At 38.4% G+C, this 20,962-nt stretch overlaps 1 protein-coding gene across 5 annotated transcripts in view; it reads left to right on the top strand.

The window, feature by feature from the left end:
• Positions 1 to 20,231, top strand: part of baiap2a (BAR/IMD domain containing adaptor protein 2a) — a 73,046-nt gene extending 52,815 nt beyond the window's left edge. The window contains exons 7-15 of one of the 5 annotated variants that reach the window (XM_088436261.1): positions 3,113 to 3,265; positions 6,960 to 7,202; positions 7,266 to 7,491; positions 8,661 to 8,862; positions 8,961 to 9,029; positions 11,021 to 11,174; positions 11,311 to 11,348; positions 17,603 to 17,645; positions 18,014 to 20,231. In XM_088436261.1, the coding sequence (XP_088292387.1) occupies positions 3,113 to 3,265; positions 6,960 to 7,202; positions 7,266 to 7,491; positions 8,661 to 8,862; positions 8,961 to 9,029; positions 11,021 to 11,174; positions 11,311 to 11,348; positions 17,603 to 17,630 (1,113 nt within the window). In that variant the 3' untranslated portion in view covers positions 17,631 to 17,645; positions 18,014 to 20,231. The other 4 variants (XM_088436259.1, XM_088436257.1, XM_088436260.1 and 1 more) reach the window with 4 other exon arrangements.
• The last annotated feature ends 731 nt before the right edge of the window (positions 20,232 to 20,962 follow it).

Genomic DNA, 20,962 nt, shown 5'->3' with positions numbered 1-20,962 from the left:
ATTGCAATCATATATAGATAAGTTTCTGATATTAAATGTTTGGACCTTTGAAAAACGTAAAAATATGCCTTTGGGATTGAATGAGTGAAGAATATTTGAACAAAATCATAGTGCAAGGCTAAAAAAAAATTTGCATAGCACTTTTGTGAGTCATTGACTTCTATTATGGAGCAAATTTTGGAAATTGTAGTGGGTTTTTGTTTTGTTTTTTGTTTTTGTTTTTTTGCAAGTTACTTGCACAGACCAAAAGTTACACAAGTAGCGATGCAGAACGACCGTATTTCTTAGATTACAAGTCGAGGTTTTTATTTAACTAATTTTCAAACCCCAAATTGGGTATGGGGCGGGTCGACTTATAACTGCATAACTCAAAAAGACAGATGTTTTTTTCCTCATATCTTTATTGAATAACAAATGTGAAATAATTCACATATCATTAACAAGGATTAAAATGATTATACTGTATATATAATTGGATATTGTATACATCCTTTTTAGAGCATTTGCACAGAACGTTGCAAAAATGCGTGGCTCATTGAAGAAATATGGTACTTATCTCAAGCCTTGGATTCAATGGCTGGACTTTATAAAGACGAATAAGTACGAGTTCATAAACGAGTCGGATGGATAGTTGTAACAAGCACATCTACAATTTAAGATGGGATTTGATGAGGTGAAAAAAAAAATTAATATCTAATTAGTAGCCTTTTGTCCGACACTTCTTAGTAGTATGCTTTCAACTCAGCATTTTAACTAAAATTACTGCGTTTTCCGTCAATTTAGCATGGTGTCCTTACAGAATCGTGGACGTGGAACAGGTCCCTTTTTTCGTCTGTTGGCGACCTTTTGAGTGACAAGATATCCTAGCTGGGATGTAACCCGAGGCCGCGTCTTTATAATAGCGGCCTGTGTCTCTAGCCGGGCTTTTCCCGCGTTGCTAATTGTCTCAGGCTACTTCAATGCCCTGAAGAATGCTCTGAGGAACAGGACTCGCTGCTTTTTTTTTTTTTCTAACGACAAAGGGATTATTATTGAACCCTACCTTTTTTGTGAAAGAGTGAGAGAATAGACAATGTAGAAAAAAAGTAGGAAAAGAAGAGAAGGTCGTCTCCAGAGCTGCGATAATTTTAATAGTGCCGTCTTTTTTTTTTTTTTTTGATGCGACCTCATTGGTGACTGCTGTTAAATGTGCCCACCATGGCATATTTTTCACTTTTTCCACTCTTGTGTGAATCATAAAGTAGAAAAGTGCTTTCGCACGAAAGATGAATAAAATCTGAGAAAGGTGGAAAAAAAAACGAGCGGTGAAAGATTTTCAACTTGTCAGCTTTACCGTAGCGTTTCATAAGCTGCTGTGACTGCTACAATCGCAGGCCCGGATGTGAAGCAGAAGGGAAGCTTTTCATTTGATTGTGACGTGTCAAGCAAGAGCGGAAGAGGGTCAGGTGGCTCTCGGGAGCAAACTTAATTCGTCATCCCGTCACTGCGCACTTTGGCGCTCGTCGTTTGGAAAAAGGCTATTGTTCGTGTTCAGTCCATAGCGTTTAGATCACAAAGCTTTCTGGGAGTTATGCACTGTAAAAAGCCCTTTTTGTTGTTGTTGTTGTTTTTTTTTTTTTTTTTTAAGGATTGGTGCAGTTAATTACAGCTGGTATAATAATGTTTTTTTTTGTTTATAAAACGAGGCCAAGATGAATCATCGCAGCATTTTTTTTCACCATTATTGTGAGCAATAACCTTATACAGCTTGAGTAAAGCTTAATTGATTTAATAAAATAAGAGCCAGATCTTCTCATTGCACAAGTGTGCATACCTTTTTAAGTGTGCATACCTTTTTATTATTCATTGCTTCTCAATTATATTTTGCCAAGCCTCTCCTCGGAGAGGGAAAACTTTTCATGCCAACCCCCCCCCCCATCCTCCTCCTTTACTCGCTGACTAGAAACAACATGATTATCTAACGAAATTGTGTAAGTATATCTAAACCTGTATCGTTTTTTACATTAACATAAGAAAAAAGCAATATAAATCCTCTTTCAACAACTGTTAATTATTTTTTGTTTATACAGGTTACGGCTTAGTCTAAAACAGAAAAAATAACCAGGTGCTTCAAAGTGTTTGAAACTTAAAAAAAAAAAACTGATGAAAATGTGTATTTTATTGCAACTACACTTCTCATACAGGGGTCACCCCCCACACACACTATTTGAGAAGAATTGGATTGTGTACACAAATATATACATATGTGTGTGTGTGTGTGTGTGTGTGTATATATATATATATATATATATATATATATATATATATATATATATATATATATTCAGATTGAGAGTAAATTGATTGGAACATAAATCAGGTTGTTGCTAAATTGTCAAAAATAACCGTTGCCATTACACCATCTATTGTCTAGAGTTGCTGAATAAAGTGAACAAAGCGTTTTAATAAATCGGACATGGGTAGCACAGCACTCTGGATTTTTTTTTTTTTTTTTTTAACATCCAAAAATGTTTTGTGATGATTAGGGGGTCATTTCTTGCAAAAGTATTTCACATATCTTAAATCAATCAAGACCCAAACAAAACCGGCAAAATACCATCTCCTGAAAATTGGTGACTGCGTGACTCTTGGAGAGACACATCAGCACCACTGACCTTTCGGGGGGTCTTGCCGTGAACTTGATGTGCATGTACTATTTTTAGGGCAAAAACAAAGGTACAACAGGGTGTTGCTCACATGCTCTCTTCCCGCCTTAAAGACACAGCGTGCTTTTTACTGAGAATCGGCAACGGCTTGCTTACCAATCTTCAAGTGAAAACTCGCAATGTTCAGATTTAACAGTACTTGACAAAAAGTCATCATTTCATGAAAGATCTTAATATTCTGTTACCCTTGACGTAAACCTGCAAGTAAGTTGGTTTTGATGCGGATATGCATCTATTTGTTTATTAAAAGAACAGTTAACGAAGAGGCTGTTCTGCTATATACCGGCTATTACTTTCCGTTAAAGCCTTCTAATTATTTGTGACGACAGGCTGCGCTCGTTGTCCTCTCGGCTGCACTGACGCGTTATCATGTGTTTGCGCCCCGCCCGCGCCCACTCCCCACGCAGTTCGTGGAGACCATCAGCAGTAAGCAGACTGAGCTGGACAGCTTCATCGCCGAGGGTTACAAGACGGCCTTGTCCGAGGAGCGTCGAAGGTACTGCTTCCTGGTGGACCGCCAGTGCGCCGTGGCCAAAAACAGCAGCGCCTACCATGGCAAGGTAGGCCATCTACACTCCGCTTTCATTCGTCGCCACCCATGTCACTCACTGAAACAGGCTCCACCTTTTAAAGCAATACTGAAGACACAGATATTACAGCGGGATTGATTGAATGCAGGATTTCCTTCCGAGGTCCAGTATTTTTATTGTGGTCACTGTTGTGTGCTTTTGTCCATTTGTGTCTCAGCACAACGATACAAAGCGACACAAAGCGAATAGCATCCCATCCAAACACATGAGACATCATTGGATAGGCCAGGATGTTCTCTACTAAGCACATGAATAATTACTAAGGTAGCTTACGTGAGTCAGTAGGTATACTTCACGGTTAATGGGGGGTGTCAACCCCCCCCGCAAAGTCTGAAACCTGCGAAGTAGGGTTCCTAGATTCCTAGATCCTAGATCAGTTCCTAGATTTCTATGTACGCCCCAATATAGCCGCAGTAACCATAAACAATCTTTTTTTTTTTGGTATTTTTTGCGTATTTTATTTCCTTTCTTAATTTAACATTACATTATCCTTATTAACATTATTGTATAATCATTTAATAACTAATTACTTAGTTTGTTGAGAATTTCTTCTCAGGACTGGTTGTCTGCACCAAGCCTCAGTGACTGACTCAGACGCAAGTCATCACGTTGAACTTCACATTTATTTTGGCTCATGTATGGTGTATCATGTAGTATCTGTTGAATAATAAACCAACAACAATGTTAAAGCCAGTCAACTAACATATAAATACTTGCCGAACTTTTAGCTATGAATGTACTGTATTTTTAGCCGACATTAGCGGGTTAGCAACAACTACTAACTATAAAGTGCAACCTCTACACAAACGAACACATAAACAGAGTAAACACTCATCGCTTACTAAACATAGGCAGTAGCGTGCGTTATCAACATAAATGATAATAAACTATAAATATGAGCTTACATTGTCATTCACTACGTCACCATAACGAGCTGAATGGCGCACAGAGAAGTAAAACAGGAAACGGAAATGCAACGTGACCCAACAAATTAAAAGCATGCATTTCAAAATAAGATAACAAACGTCACGAACTCTAACGCGTGAAGAATTCTTAACATAGTTACTAACTAATATTACTTAGTTATTTGATGAATACAGTATTGTATAATGTACTTATTTACTTTTTCAATTTTTTTCCATTTTTGCGGATTTTTCAAATTATTTTTTATTTTGAAATATTTTTAATTTTTCCTGGAAAAACACGCAAAATACTGAGACCACGATATCTGACACTACCAGGAGTATACAATCCATTGACTAAAATAGTGCAAAATTATAATGACACTAAAGTGGTCAAAAAACCTTTGCGTCATGATTGTGAGACAGGCAGACTGGAATACCAGCACATGCGTATGATTGGCAATATTAAGACATGAAAATTAGAATTCTGGATAAGAACCAGAATGCTAACATGAATCTCGTCACATATTTTTTGCTTTGCATTCTTCATTTTCACAAAACCAACCGAGTGTGAAAATAAGTTAAACTCTGTAAATTATAGTGACATCAAAAGCAATACACGGTTTAACTTCTCATTTCCTCTTGTCACTTTTGGAATAAGCAGGAAAACAAAGCACACAAAGAGTCGTTTCTTGTGTTTATATTTGGCTACCCACCTGCTATCAATGCACATCATGAAACATCTAATTAAAAGTCACGTTAGCTTAAAGTGCTCATCGGGGTCTCTTCATTCAAAAGGCCATTACCACTTTAGACAATGGCGGCGGCGCTTGTCTGCCGCCGTAAATCCGCCGTTGCACTTTTGGGCACTGGGCCCAAATGCCGAATGGAGGCTTGGCAACCAGGATACAAATCAAAGCTGGAGTGGATTTTCCAAAATCTAGCCCGCTGACATTTGAAGTGAAGAAGCTGTGGCACGTGTCTCGGGGCATCGCTAGTGGGCGGAAATTGTTGGGCATCTTTGCATTAGTCTTCTCTCATTATTCTCATTGAATCCCAAAATGTGTTTGTCTGTTTTTTTCTGTTCTTTTAATGAGTCCAGACTCTCTCTCTCTCTCTCTCTCTCTCTCTCTCTCTCTCTCTCTCTCTCTCTCTCTCTCTCTCTCTCTCTCTCTCTCTCTCTCTCTATATATATATATATATATATATATATATATATATACATATATATATATATACATATGTATATATATATGTATATATATATATATATATATATATGTATGTATGTATGTATGTATGTATGTATATATATATATATATATATATATATATATATATATTATTGTGTGTATATATATATATATATATGTATGTATTAGGTAATTGGGACGTGCATGCGGATGGGACCACCTAAAATAAAACAAACTGCGTTTTATACCAATGACAGGAGAAGGTGGACCAATTAATGCAGAGAATGATAATAATGTTCGGTGCGAGAAAAAAAATGTTGAGCAAAGCTGTGTGCCTGTGAGTTGCTAGCGTGGGCCGCTGGGGCCCACGCAGGCTGTTTTTATAAGCGTGCAAAGGGTCAAGGATGCACGGCGAGGAGAAACCTTTGTGGACCTAAGTGTTTATTTCAGTGACTGCCGTCTTTGCCAAGGTTTTCTCTTTGTGTCACGCGGCTGCCGCACCACAAAAGCCTGCCGTATTTCTCGATTAGAGCTTGGAGTTTTCTTCATATGTGAAGGCTACAAAAGATTTTTAAAGAAATTTCATTTAAATGCTTTTGAACACCATGACATGAACATAGGTTTTCTTTTCAAACTAAGAGCAAATTGATTGGAATGTGAAACCTCTCGTTGCTAAATTCTGTTGTGGTGTCTCCTGTGTGAAACCGTTGTATGTCTTCATTATTGTAAGTTGTATATTTTCATTTGTGACACAATTTTCTGGCGGATGAAATCACAAACAAAACACACATCTATTTTTTGCTGTATAAAATACGCCTAAAATACGCCTCGCGATACAACTACAAAAGTGGTTATGAATTTTAACTAGTTCAAGGCATAATTATGTCTGTTTATTCATCAAGGTTCTAAGGTTGTAAACGTTATAATTATGTCTGTTTATTCATCAAGGTTCTAAGGTTGTAAACGTTCACAAAAATGTTCTCAAAACGGCTTTAATAAGTTCAATATTTTCTCGCAATGTTGAACAGCTAAAAAATGTCCTTACGAGCAGAAAAACAAATTAAAGCTGTTTGAGTGATGTAATGATTAACGAATGTTTTCATTTGTTCAAAACTTTCTTGCAATTTTCAATGTTCTGAAGATGCTTTCTTGCGATTTTGAACATATTCAAAATCTACTTGATAAGAAGAACCAGTCAAAATATTGAAAATTGTTGCGTTTTTTTGAAGTTTAAGAATGAAGAACATTTGGTAAACAATTTTAATTTTTCTTGTAATGTTGAACATGTTCCAAATTTCCTTGTCAAGAAAGGAAAAATGTTTCCTTGCGATGAAGAAAAACCTTCCCACGGTTTGAGTGTCATAAGAACATTTGTCGAGGATTCACAACCGAAATGACTGTGGCGAATCCTTGACGTGAAACCACTTTTGCTACCTTCAACAACAACCGGCCTTCAACAAACCTTCGTTTTTTAGGGGGTATTGGGCTGAAAAAATATTTCGCATGATTGAGACAAGTTTGAGAACCACTGTCTATATCACGAAGTTCATGGCACCCCCTTTCTTCCAGGGTAAAGACCTTCTGACTCAGAAGATCCCAGTGTGGCAACAGGCCTGCTCAGACCCCAACAAGCTCCCTGAGAGAGCCGTGCTCCTGGCCCAGCAGATGGGCTCGGCAACCATGAGCGGCGCCAGCCCACTGCACACTTCCAAATCCAACCTGGTGATCTCCGACCCCATCCCCGGAGCCCAGCCCCTTCCGGTTCCACCCGAGCTGGCCGTCTTCATGGGAAGTGGACTCGGGCACCAGGCGGTGAGTTGACGTGACGGTTGTGTCATAGAGGGTTAGGCTGACGCCATTGTTTGTTCATCACAGAGGCTGATGGGCCCGGAAGGCATGTCCATGGTCAACGGGACCACAGGGGTCCACAGTGAGGAATACTGGACAGACGGAGGGACCCTATCCCAAGTCAGGCCTTCGTCTCCACAGACCCAGGCGCAGGTGCAGTCCCAGGCCCAGCCTCAGAGACAGGTCAGCGACGTCTACTCCAACACCCTCCCTGTCCGCAGGCCAGGCCCCGCCAAGAACAAGAACCCAGTGGGTAAGTTATGCCGTGACGCTAAAACATTTGTCCGACTCTATGCATGAAAACCTACCACTAACCCTTGATCAATGGTGGAGGCTTACCATTAGCTTTCCCAGGGTTAGAGGCCGAACCTTTAAACCAGCAGGGTAGCATAGAACCGATCAATAAGGATTAACTAGTGTGGTGGTCGAGACCAAATCGACCGAGACGTTAGCAAAACTAGACTTTTGAAGTTGAGACTGAGGCAAAGCCAAGACTTTTGGAAGTCGAGACTGAAGCAAAACCAAGACTTTTGGAAGTCGAGACTGAGATCAAATCAAAAACTTTTGGAAGTCGCGACCGAGACGAGACCAAAACCTTCGGAAATCGAGAAAGAGGTAAGACCAAGACTTTTGGTTGTGGAGACAGAGACAAGATCAAAACCTTGAGAACTCAAGATTGACACATGAGCAAAACCTTTGGAAGTCGTGACTGAGACAAGACCAAAACCTTCGGAAATCAATTGAGATTGCGACATGAGCAAAACTTTTGGAAATGGAGACAGACAAAACCAAGATTTTTAGATGTCAAGACAGAGACAAAACCAAGATTTTTAGAGGTCAAGACAGAGACAAAACAAAGACTTTTAGAGGATAAGACCAAGACTTTTAGACCGGTAAAAACAGAGGCAAGGTCAAAACCTTTGGAAGTCAAGACCAAGACAAGACCAAATCCTTTTGAAGGTGAGACTAAGACAAGACCAAAATGTTTGGAAGCCAAGACCAAGAGAAGACCAAATCCTTTGGAAATATTGAAACAGAGACAAAATCAAGACTTTTTGAAACAAATCCGGGACAAAACTGAGACTTTTACAAGTCAAAACAAAAATAAGACCAAAACTTTTAGAAGATGAGACCAAGACAAGACTTAAACATTTGGAAATCCAGGACAAGACCAAAGCCTTTGGAAAAATTGAGACAGAGACAAAATCGAGACTTTTGGAATTAAATCCGAGACGAAAGACTTTTTTGAGATCAAGACCGAGACAAAACCAAGACTTTTAGAAGACCTTTGGAAGTTGAGACCAAGGTGAAGATCGGAAGCTGTTCGAGGAATAGAAGATACCAAACTTAGCACCATGGAAAAACAAAAGCATCCTTGCAGATTGTGGGACCGTAATCATTTCTATCACATGGTCTGTTCAGGTGAGACCCGGACCCTCCCCAGGTCCAGCTCCATGGCGGCGGGCCTGGAGAAAAACGGGCGCTCCCGCGTGCAGGCCATCTTCTCGCACGCCGCCGGCGACAACGGCACCCTGCTCAGCTTCTCCGAGGGCGACGTCATCACCCTGCTGGTGCCCGAGGCTCGCGACGGCTGGCACTACGGCGAGAACGAGAAGAACAAAATGTAAAGCGCCCGTCCTCTACCGCACTTAAACCAAAACTTTTTTTGGTTCACGTTGCTAAAAATGTACTTGATTTTTTTGCCCCCCCCCCCCCCATCAGGCGCGGCTGGTTTCCCTTCTCCTACACACGAGTGCTGCCCGAGACCGACAGCGAGAAACTCAAAGTGAAGTAAGCAGTGGCGCCTCGGACCGCAGTTGGAGACTTTTTTTTGGGGGGGTGGGGAGGGGGCATCTCATTTTGTGGTTTATAATAAATACAGAGCAGTGAGTCATTCACAAAAATGCATCGAAATAAACCTGTCATAATCCAAGTGGTGTTGTTTTTGGAGTATTTTAACCTGCTGGGTGTCAGCAGCCTCTCTCACACACTTTTTGCCTATGACTTGAACATAAAGGAGATGTATGACAATGGGTAAATTTGTTTTAACTCATTCACTCCTAAAGATATATTTTTACTTTTTTTTTGAGGATTCCACACATTCAATACCAGGTATCTATTTATATACATTTTTATTTATTTATTTTTTGTAAGAAGGCTTTAAAATAGGCTGCTACTGAATGAGTTAATCAACAGTGTGAAAGAGGCTCCTGGCACTTCGCTTTTTTCTCCTGGCTTTGTGCTACTATCTTTCACATAGTCGCTGCTCTGCTTCAGGTAGAACTGTACCTATCAAAATTCCTGGGTTGACTTAAGCCCTCCCAAATTCGCTGTAGGCAAAAATGACTCCGAAAACAGTCCAAAAAAGACAATATTTTACCAGCTACTTGTTCTTCTTTTCCTGCCTTATTTCGACAGCTTTGATGTATGTGGCTGGCACTTTTGAAAGCTGCCTAGCAACAAGCACACTAATTGAAAATGTTTGTTAGAAATGTGTTATAGTACTTTTTTTTTTTTTTTTTAAGACCAACACCAAGTACCACTACTTCTAGTAGTTTTGACCCACAGCCTATTTCGTGTCCACTGTAGTGGACATTAGTTTTTGATCCTTACCGTTCTCTGTCCTAGTGGGCTCAGTATAGGACACCCTGGCCTTTCCAGTGAAGTCTCATGTGTTTGGGTGGAATGCAATGTATTTTTGGTGTCAAGAGACAAAATGGACACAATACCATACTACATACAAATGGGTCGGCTGGGTCTCAGGAGGATATCACAAATATGGGACAATCAAATACCGATGCCAGGTATCCATATCGGGTCAATACCGGCCTTGTTTTAAGACATTTAAATCAGAGATTGAAAAAGTCTTCGCCGCCGTTAGTTGGTGTTATAGTCTTTGACATTTGTGAATCATCATCTGCATCATCATTTTTTTGTCAATTATCAAATGAAACTAAATCGTCCTGAGAACCACCCTATTAATTTGTGTCTACTGTTGTGGACTTTAGTTTTTGGTCTAAATCTTTTGACTCATTTGAGCTATACTGTACTACTAAGTCTTAATGTGCTTAGCAGAGGACATCCTGGCCTTTCCAATGATGTCATGTGTTTGGTAAGGATGCAGTTCACTTTGCTGTCTTGCTGAGACAAAAATTGACACAACAGTGGACACAAATGAACCGGCTTTGTTTCAGGTGGATTTACAAAATTGGCCAAAAAAAGTAGCTACAAAGACGAAATTATGAATTATACACAGAAGTATGCCGCCTCCTTCTGGCGAGGAGTACATTTTAATCGCATCTGGTTTTGTGTATTGATGGCTACTTATACCAGCCAAATACGCAATAGCTTAAAATGAAGCCGGTATTGACCCGATACGAATTTCTGGTATCACTACTCGTCCATCCATCTTGGTTTAAATTCGTGAGATCCTCCATAGACCCAGTCTATTTATTTATGTCCATTTTGTGTGTCCATTTTGTCTCAGAAACAAAGCAAAGTGAATTTCCTTCCACCCAAGCACATGAGACATCAGCGGAAAGGTCTGGATGTCCTCCACTGAGAACGCCAGGAATTAGAAGGCTACCTCCAATCTGTCCAACAATCTAAGACCAAAATCTAATGTCCACTACATTGGACACATGAATATCTCTCTGTGTCTTTTTAAAGATATCTGTTTGATGTAGCAAGTGGGTGGAAGACATAATCCTAAAGAGTGCCAGTTTATTGGTCTGAATAATGCCGACCGATCCTCTGAGGTTTTTCTCCTCCTGTGTGGCCAGTCTGCATCACGGGAAGAGTAGCAGCACGGGCAACCTTTTGGAGAGTGACCAATCCCTGCCCACGCCCGACTACGGCCTGACCGCCCGCCTGTTGGCGCAGAGTCTGGCTCAGACCCGGCCCAGGCCCTACAGCATGGCCGCCTTTGGCACTCAGGTAGGATACAAGTCCTCACAAGTCGCCTGTCGGTCAACGCATCTGTCAATGTTCGCTTGCGCTCGAGCTTTCTTGATATCTGCTGACCCCTGGTGGCAGTCTAACGTCATTTTTTATTTTTCTATGCGTCTTTCAGCCTGCGGTTGAGGATTATGATGGCCGCTTTGCCACAAGGTAAGTCTTTTCCGGTCGGGAATTTTAAAATGAATTGTTCACCAATTTTTAAATAAATCGGTTATCAGACATACCAAAAAGTTTAACTTCCTAAAAGTAGCTTTGTCCATTTTACTCATGCAAAATGGATCGTTTGACAAAAATCAATAAGATCATAAATGACACCTGATTTTTTTTGTATTGGTTTTGGTAAGTTATGCAATTACTGTTTTTGTTTGGCGAGTGAAATAATTTTCGAACTCACTAAAGGTAAACGTGAAAAACGTTCTTACATATTAATAGGAAATGTAAGTTTAGATGTGCATGCATGAATTTCTTTTAATTTAGATGATTAAATGTAACACTATCAAAGTTAGTAACGTTTCAGTAAAGCTTATGCTTCCCATTTTTTTCTTTTCTTTTTCAGTGAATAAATGTTTATATTTGTGAATTAAATATGAATGGAGTTTTCTAAATTAACAGTATAAAATTACCAAAAATAGAATGCATTTTAGTGTCCCATACACCATGTTCACTTCCGGTATTGCAGCCTTGAGACGTGTCCGATACAATATCGGTGGTAAATATACTTGTATTTATTTGTTTGTTACGGAATGTTAGAAGAGACCTGATCAAGTGATACAATTAACACAAAGAGAAGTAGTCAAGATGAACAAACGTTGACGTCTCCTACTTTGTTAGCTCCTTCGCCCCCCTGATTGTTTGATCACATGATTGTTTTAGTCACGTGGGGGAGAGCCCAGTGAAGAACAGAAGTGGGTGATGGAATGGACTAGATAGATGAGATTGTAGTTGTTTAGTAGAATCCGATACGATTTTTATCATCTCAATGTTGAATCAAGACACCACTAACGCTTTTTTTTTTAAATCTCAAGTGTTCTTTTTTAGATATTGATCATTTTTATGAAATGACTTCAACTATTAGACCCACCGGATTAACTTGAAAAGATGAATCGGAGCTGAGAAAATCCACTTCTTATTTTATGTCTTTTTTTTTCTTCTTACCTGTCACTGTAAAGTCTAATCTTTCAACTATAAACTCATGCAGAAATAACACTGTTCCTTTGACTGTGCAGTCAGTCATCATGGATGTTGTTTTTGTGAGGAAAAAAAACCTGTGATTGTCAACAACCTTCTCTCATTGCTTTGTCAGTCTGGACTTCTGTCTGCTGTCATTGTTTTTTTTTTTGTTTGTTTGTTTTGTTTTGTTTTATTGAGGGATACGCCAATGTGCAATAAGAAAGGAAATTAGAATTTTTATTTGAATTTAAATTACATCCATTGAATTTGTGTCCTTCCATTTGTGAAATCCTTGCATTGAAACATTGAATCAGAATTTTACACTTAAAGGGACACTGTGTAAGCTTTAGACCAATTTTTATTGGGGACATCAGGAGGTGCTGCATTTACCATTGTCCGTAGCCATAACAAACATAGCAGCCTCTGGAAAATGCCACCTCCCATGTAATATCATTTAATGATAAGTAGACCTACAATTATATTTCAAACATACTATTGGCTGTTAAGAACACATTTATTTGAAAGTTTTTGAACTTTACAATCATGAAATTTATTCCTTTTTAATGAAAAACAGCCTCAATCTTAATCAGTATCCCTTTAAAAGTTTTCAACAGAAATCCTAGTAACTTGATGTTGATTTTACAATTATGGAATTGATGTCAATTCATGTTTTGTTTTGTTTTTTTACTGCAACATTTGATAATAAAAATGATCTAAATTTAGTTATGGGCCAATTGGAGGGTTCACTTAGTGAAAACACAAAAAAATGTGTATTATTTACACTACTCTCTACAAAAGTCACAGTTTTGAAGAGTGAAATATAGAATACAACTGTTTATTACGCCGCAAAAGTTTCTCTCAAAATGGGGGTTCATAATACAGTTTAAAAAAAAAACGAGTTTTCGGGATATTATTTCTCTATGGACAACAAAACAAAGATCACGTGGTCCCATTCTATTGGCCTGTACGCAGATTCCAAGCCCATAGATGCTGTCCCAAAAAAAATAATAATAAAATAAGCAAATGCTAATTTACGCTAAGATAGCATCCCCTGCAGCTGAGCTTACTTCCCGATTTCCCCTTTGGAAAAAGCTTCTTGCAATGCGTGAACTTGAAGTCCATGCTTGGCGCTGTTTGTAGGAAAATTGTCCCCAACAGCGTCCTGCCTTCTCGTGTGTCCTGTCCTGTCGGTCTCTGTCCATTTCTCTCTCTGAGTGTGTCCGACCTGGCAAGCTTCCTTCTCTCTTTGTTCCACAGTGACAGCCCTGATGGCAAATTGATTTCGACTGTGTGACAACTCACATTGTGACAGACGCAGACAGCTGCGGATAGCACGGGGGCCTCCCCCCTCCCTCCCTCCCTCCCTCCCTCCCTCCCTCCCTCCCTCCCTGCCTCCCCGCCTCCCCGCCTCCCCTCCTTTCCTCCCCCCTGCCTCCCCTCCTCTCCCGAGGCCGCTCTCATCCCTGCTTTCTGTCCTCTCTTCCTCCCTGGCGTGCGTCCTGGGTGCTGGTGCCGCTGCTGCTGCTGTGCTGCTGGCTGCCTGGCGGTGTCGCTGTTGGGACAGTAGCGGTTGGTGGGTGGAGGATTGCGTTGAGAGCCGGGGCGGGGCCTACCTGCTCGGCGTGCAGCGATACGGACTCTGAGCAAGGGCACTCGCCTGCCGGCGCACTGCCCTTGCTCGCCTGCTTTGTTTTTGTTTTCTTTTGTTTTTTCATCATGATTTTCTCCGCCCCCCTTCCCCCGTGCATGTACACGGGTTTGTCTCTTTTTTTTTTGTGGCGCTACAAAAAGGATATGTTTGTGTACTGTACAAGTGCCAAAAAGATGTGGTGCGGGCTTTAGTTTGAATTTAAAAGAAGAAAAAAAAAAGCACATGTGGGTCAAATTAACTCATTCAATCCCAAAGATGTATTTTCATGTTTTTAAGAGTCCCGACATTCAATCCTAGGTATTAACTTATAAATTTTTCAAATTTGAGTGTCTGAATGGCTGGTGCTAAATGAATTGAGTACTCTAGCTCATGGGTTCGCAAACTTTTTGGAGTCTGGGAACCCTTTTAGAAAGCAAAATTTTTAAGGACCCCCAGTGTAAACGTTAGCAAAAACAAAACAAAACGAAAAGAGCATCATTCAAGCCAAACATAAGTGCCCTTTCTATTCATAATAACTCCTTCCTATATGTTACAATGGCTTCTATCTAGGTCACCGGTCAGCAAACTGCGGCTCCAGGGCCACATGTGGCTCATTCCTCTTTAATTTGCGGCTTTGCCTGGTTTGGGAAAATAAATAATGCTTGGTTCAGATCGACCATGTGGTTGGCGTAACAAGTGACACGTTTGAATTACAGACAATGAAGTTTTTTTGTGACTGGATGATAGGGCGATTTTTTTACACACTAAATTTTAACACAAAATAAATTTAATCTTAGTGAGTGTGAGCAAAGATGGACTCAAACTTTGGGTCAATCTGCTAGTTGTTTTCCTGAAACCAAGACGGTAATAACCTTTGTTAACATGAACATTGCGAAGAGCTAAATGACGGCCTTCCTGATTAAAAGCAGTATTTCAATCCAAACTGGAGCACTTGATGAATTCTTAAAGTAAATCTCATCTTAATGCCTCTGTGAACAAGGATGGATTCAGACATTGGTTCGGTCTGCTTGCTTCTTCTCATGAAAATAATGCGGTACCACTGCTCTAGATTACTACTGTTTAATTTAGGTAATTACGTTTCAAACTAATCACGATCGAACCTGAGAACCAGCCATTCATTTCTGTCCACTGTAGTGGACATTAGGGTTTTGGTCTGTATCTTTTTACTCATTGGAGCTACTCTACTAAATCCTAGTGTACTCGGTAGAGAGCATCCCGCCCTCTCCAGTGATGTTTAAGGGTGACGCAATTCATTATGCTGTCTTGCAAAAATGGATACGACGGTGTTGACAAAAGAGGTATTGTTTTTTGCAGACAGACATTATATATCCGCTGTATTTTGGGGGCGGGGGGGATCAGGGGGGGCTTGGCAGTTGTGTCCAATGCCTTTCACACTGCATTTCTTTTTCTTCACCCCCTTTGGAAACACTTTTTTTTTCTTTGGAGGGGGGGCTGCAGGCGAGGTTTAAGAATATAGCGTTTATCTATCTTCTCTATATCTATATATGACTTGTTTCTGTCTGCCCACCAAATTGCACTGTATTCTTCTTTTGATGAGCACACTCAGAATTTGGTCTTCTTTGTGCAAATCCTCCGTCTTGGATCAGCGCTGTGAGTTTGTTGAAGTTGAGCAGACATCTTTTCTATCCATTTTCTCTGCAGCTCACTGACAGTGGTTTGTTTTTTGTTTGTTTTTCCTGGATTGTACTTCCCCAAGTGGCTCTGTACTTTTTTCTTTCTTTCTTCTCCAAGCAATTGTTGTCCTTGTACAAAAAAAAAGACTGAGTAGTTGTTTTATCGTATGCATGCCGTGGAGGGATATCAGAAAATGTGTATCCAAAAAAAAAAAAAAAAAGAACAAAAAAGCTGACCCTGAATGTATGGTGACTTTTTACAAAAGGTATTCTAAATAAAACATATCTCTATATATTAATAAATGGTCCCGTGTGGCAGCAAATCTGTTGTGTGCTCACGTTCCCCGAGCGCTACTTGGATCAGGTTTCATTTTTGAACCGCCGCCTATCCCAGCATGCATCAGTGACCTTTGACCCTGCACTTAAGTGTGTGTGTGTGCGTTTGGTTGCGCATCTTTTGGCATGTTTTGGATGATGACACACAACTTCCAAACCATTTTGAAGATAGCATGTGCACCATGTGACGCTTGATGTGTTGGCATTTTTTCTTTTTTTTTAATCCTCCATCCTTTTCTGTTTGGAACGTTACAGTGCAACCTCAGGTGGATGAATTACCATGGAAATTATGTGTCCCAGGGTCAAAATGTACCTGTCATAAAAAGCATATATATATATATATATATATATATATATATATATATATACTTTTTTCCAGACTGATACCAGTGTGAATACTCAACTCTTCAGTAGTAATCGATACCGATATCAATACCCAATACCACTAGTTTTTTTTATACATAAAATTCCACCAAAAAAAAATCTAAATAATAATTACAATTTCACAACAGTGGTGCGCTAGAAATGTTCAAGACCACTTCTTTACAGACCGATACTAGTACATTTGAGGACTCAACTCTTGATGACTAGAGATACCTTGTGCAGATTTTGTTAATACCTTTGAATTATATTAAAAAGAAAAAAAAAAGACTATTAATATGAGTGGTTTGATCCCACTTTTTTTCAAAACGAATAACACTCAGCCCTTGAGTAGTTATTGATACAAAGGACCAATTGCACAAATACTTTTTTATATTCTCTACAATTAGTTGTGTTAAAAATAACTCAATTATGGATCAAAATGGACCGACCCACTATTTTGGTCAACATTAGTTTTTTTCAATATGTGTCGTATCAAAGATTATTATCTCTGACTCCATTCATTGCCTACATTTAATACTATTTGTGGAAGTTTAAAAAAAACTGCAACAAAAAAAAAAAATACTTGTATCAGTACTTTCATTATTGGTGCTTTAATGCTATGTTGTGGTATATTGTGGCATTACAGAGAGAGCACAAAATATGAAACCATTTTCAAACGAAAAGATTCTTCTTAAAATAAAAACCTTTAAAGAGGGAATTGAGAATAATGTCAGGTTATTTGTGGAACAGTTTATTTTAAAAAACATTATACTGTCATGATAATTGGGGGTTTGTTGCTCTCTTGTGGTATTTTATGGCATTACAGAAAGAACACAAAAACTGTTGTTGTTTTTAAAGCTTTCATTGAACAAAATTGAACGGATGAACTGAAATCATGAGTAGATTATTTGTGGAACAGTTTTAAAAACACATTTTGTATTGAGTAATATATTTCCCAACTATCCTGATGAGGGATGCTTGCTATTCCACCAGCGGCCTGCTGGTGGTGTCACGATCCAAAACATGGTCTGATTTTACAGAGGGAAAGAAGTCACATGTGTTTTAGGTGGCTAAATTCTGATCCAGGAGCATTTTATTTCCAAACTTTCCCATAAGGATACATTTTATTCCATCTGTATGAGAAAATAAGATATATTTTTGGTGTTGCACTGTACTTTTCTCATCGTCACGAACGAAACATAAGCAGAAGCGCGAACCATTCCAACGCAAAGGTTCTCTTTACCTTCCAGTTTGGGTCCAGAGTTGTCCCGCTTCTGAGGGAACAGGACCTCCGTAAGTCCAATCAGTCATGCCATTCCGCCAGCCAAGTGCCTTACCTGTTTTTTTTTTTTTCCCTCTCTCTCAACTTCCTGCTTCCTTCAATGGCAGTCTGGCTGCAAGGTTTTTGCAGGGCAACATTTTGCTTCCGTCTCATTTCAGATGTTATTTTTTTCGTTTCTTTTGTTCTCACCCCTGCATGCTTGTTGATTTTATTTTTTCTCACATTTTGATGCTACATGCTTGCTAACAAGTAGAAAGCTGGGGAAGGCCCACGGTTTGGGCTGTGGCTGCTACGTATGTAGGCTAGTTAAAGAATCGAAGGATTTCCCTAATTGTTGACGTTCATTGCCCCCACCCCCCACCCTTTGCTCTCCCCACAGTGAGCGCTCCATGGAGGTCTACCTCCGGCCCACCTTCAACGATGACCGATCTTCCACCATCTTCTACTAGAGGCCTGCAGTCTCCTTTCCAGCCACTAGAGAGCAGGCGTCTTTGTTTGTTTGTTTTTTCTACAGTAATATGGAGGGGAGGGGGGATAAAGGCCATAGGTGAGCGAATTGCTCCTTTACTTTGACGTTAACCTAATCCGTTAATTTAATAACTAAATGTGAGGTAATAGAGCACAGTAATAGTGGCGTGCATAGCTTGCTGAATGGAGGGGCAGATTTTTTTGTTGTTGTTTTTTTTTGGGAGGGGACTCTGGTCCACCCCATCTGCACACTCCTGTGCAGAATATATTATGAGAGTAAAGTCAAAATGTGACACCAAATGAATGTAAATGTCAACATGATGACAGAAAATGGTCACATTGATTAGAATATTGTCATATTATTGACAATGAAAAAAAAAATGTTTTATTCTTGACATATTTTTTTACACAAGAAAAATAATTTAAGCTCCATGTCATTTCGTAACATTCCAATTTATAATAATACAGTAATTTTAAACTATAATAATGACATTAGTAATAATTCATCGGAATGACATTAAATTTAATTACATTTATTAGGTAAAGCTAAGAAACCGAACTTTTTCTTGTTTTGGTATGAAAAAAATGAACGAAAATTTTTTGACTTAATGTCAAGAAATAAACTTGTTGAATGATTTTATTTAATAATTTAATTGGTTCTTTAAGTCAGTTATAATAACATTAATGACTAACTATTATTATTACTATAATATTATCTTTGAAGTCACATATAAATAAATTGACTTTATTCTCTATTGTACCACTTTTTAACAAAAAAGACACCATTGAAGCAGCGCTATCAATTTTCATGTTAATATAATTACATGAAAAAAATTGCAATGTTATAAGTTGTAATGTTTCAAGGATAGAAAATGTAATATTGTGTAATTTTTCAAAAAAGTCACAATTAAAAAAAGCAAAACAATGGAAAAATAATTCACAAAAATATATCACTTGTTTTTCAAATTGTTTGGTACAATTGTAATTAGTTTTGCCAGTGATTAAGATTATTAGGATTATGATTTTTTTTTTTTTGAAGAGACTTTATTCTCATAATATTTTGAAGCCTTTTTTTGCCACCAATTTAGACGGTATCACTGCGTCATTCCACTTTTACTGTGGAATTTTTCAAACACGACTGTCAAATTTTATGATCATCATGATTAAAGATCGGCAGTGTAAAATTTTTGTGTTAATGTTTTTTTAAAAGCAAGTAAAAAATGTGCGATAGCAGTGGGAGGAAATATCGTCATCGCTCACAAAGAAGAATTGCCACTGTTTGACGTTAAAAAAAAAATCGCAAGATAAATTCACCTATTTTGATTGGTTTATCATATTTACACAATAGTGTTTTGTTTTTTTTCTGCCCCGATTCTCGAGGTAATTTTAGAATATCTTAAGTTTGTGTCAAGTAATTTTGCTATGATTTTTGTGTTTTTGACGTGATTCATCGCCGGCAATAATAATTCCACCCCTTGTAAATCGTTTCTGTTACTACAATTTGTTGCCGCCAGAATGTTATTAGGTTGAGTATAATTGCGCTTGAATTGTAATAGTTTTTGTTGCATATCCAGATTAATGTGGGAATTGTGCCTTCCACTTTTATTCTTAGTGTCTTTAATTTTGCTTATTTAAAGCTATTTTTTTTTTTTTTTTGCAATTACACCCGAACATGGCTTTACAGTAACGCTTTTCTGTTTCTTTTATAAATATCAATGATATGCAATCTAAAGTTTCATTAAGGAATTCTTTTATTCTGGATCTTATTAGTTTTGCGGGCGTGCTAGCTAATCTAATAAGGCGCTGTAAAAATAATTGCTTTTGGTTTTCAGTATTACTTGCACATCTGGGATATGAAGCGGAAAGCGTGCGCTGGTTGAAGGGTAAAAAATATATATATAAATGTAGATATTGAATGGGATGAAGAGCTAAAATAAACTAGGGTTTCATTAATGTGGCTTTTATTGTAATTTAAAAAGCCACTTTAAAATGCTTTTGTGAGTTTTTTTTTAATTTTATTTTTGATATAGCTTCCATTTTGTTTACCATCATTTTTTGTCCGTTTGTACGATATGTGTTCTGTACAGAAAACGCATAAATTATCAAAAATAAATCCCTGTCGACACATGTTTTATGCCGTCATGGTTTCACAGTAAGTTTCTTTTTAGTGTTTTTATTTTTACTGAAATACCTCAATATCAGCTTTGCTTTTGCCCCATTATCGTTTAAAAACATTCAAACAAATGTGTTAATATGTTTGATTGTATTTGTGAATACATTTGAACATATTTGCAAGTATGTTCAAATGAATTTGCTGGTCAGAAATGTTTACCTCACATTGGTAGCTCCATGCTTCCGTACTTCAAAATTGGAATTTTCATAACTGACGTTTTTATGTAATTTGTACAGTGACCCTGAAGTGCAAATCACGCTAACAAAAAACTATGGAAACAAAAAAGGTCATTGCAAAACAAAAAACCAAAACTCCTTACGAGAGAAAAGCACACGAGAAAAAAAAAAAGCTAACACGAAAAAGGAAGCTTACAACAAAAAATAAGCATACAAGAAAAACGACGCAAACAAGAAAAATGAAGCAAACAAAAAAGGATGCATGCAAGAAAAAATCTAAACACAAGAAAAAGGACGCATGCACGAAAAAATAAGAAAACAAGAAAAATGAAGCAAACAAAAAAGGATGCATGCAAGAAAAAATATGCAAACAAGAAAAAGGACGCATGCAAGAAAAAAGAAAACAAGATAAAGGACACATTCAAGAAAAAAGCAGACAAAAAAAGGACACACACACAAGTAAAAAGCAAACAAAAAAGTTAAGCAAGAAAAAAGAAGCAAACAAAATGTA

The sequence above is a fragment of the Hippichthys cyanospilos genome, chromosome 16, assembly GCF_059441005.1.
Source record: "Hippichthys cyanospilos isolate Australia breed blue-spotted pipefish chromosome 16, RoL_Hcya_1.0, whole genome shotgun sequence".
In the NCBI taxonomy this organism is placed as follows: Eukaryota; Metazoa; Chordata; class Actinopteri; order Syngnathiformes; family Syngnathidae; genus Hippichthys; species Hippichthys cyanospilos.
This window is presented reverse-complemented; position numbering and strand designations above follow the sequence as displayed.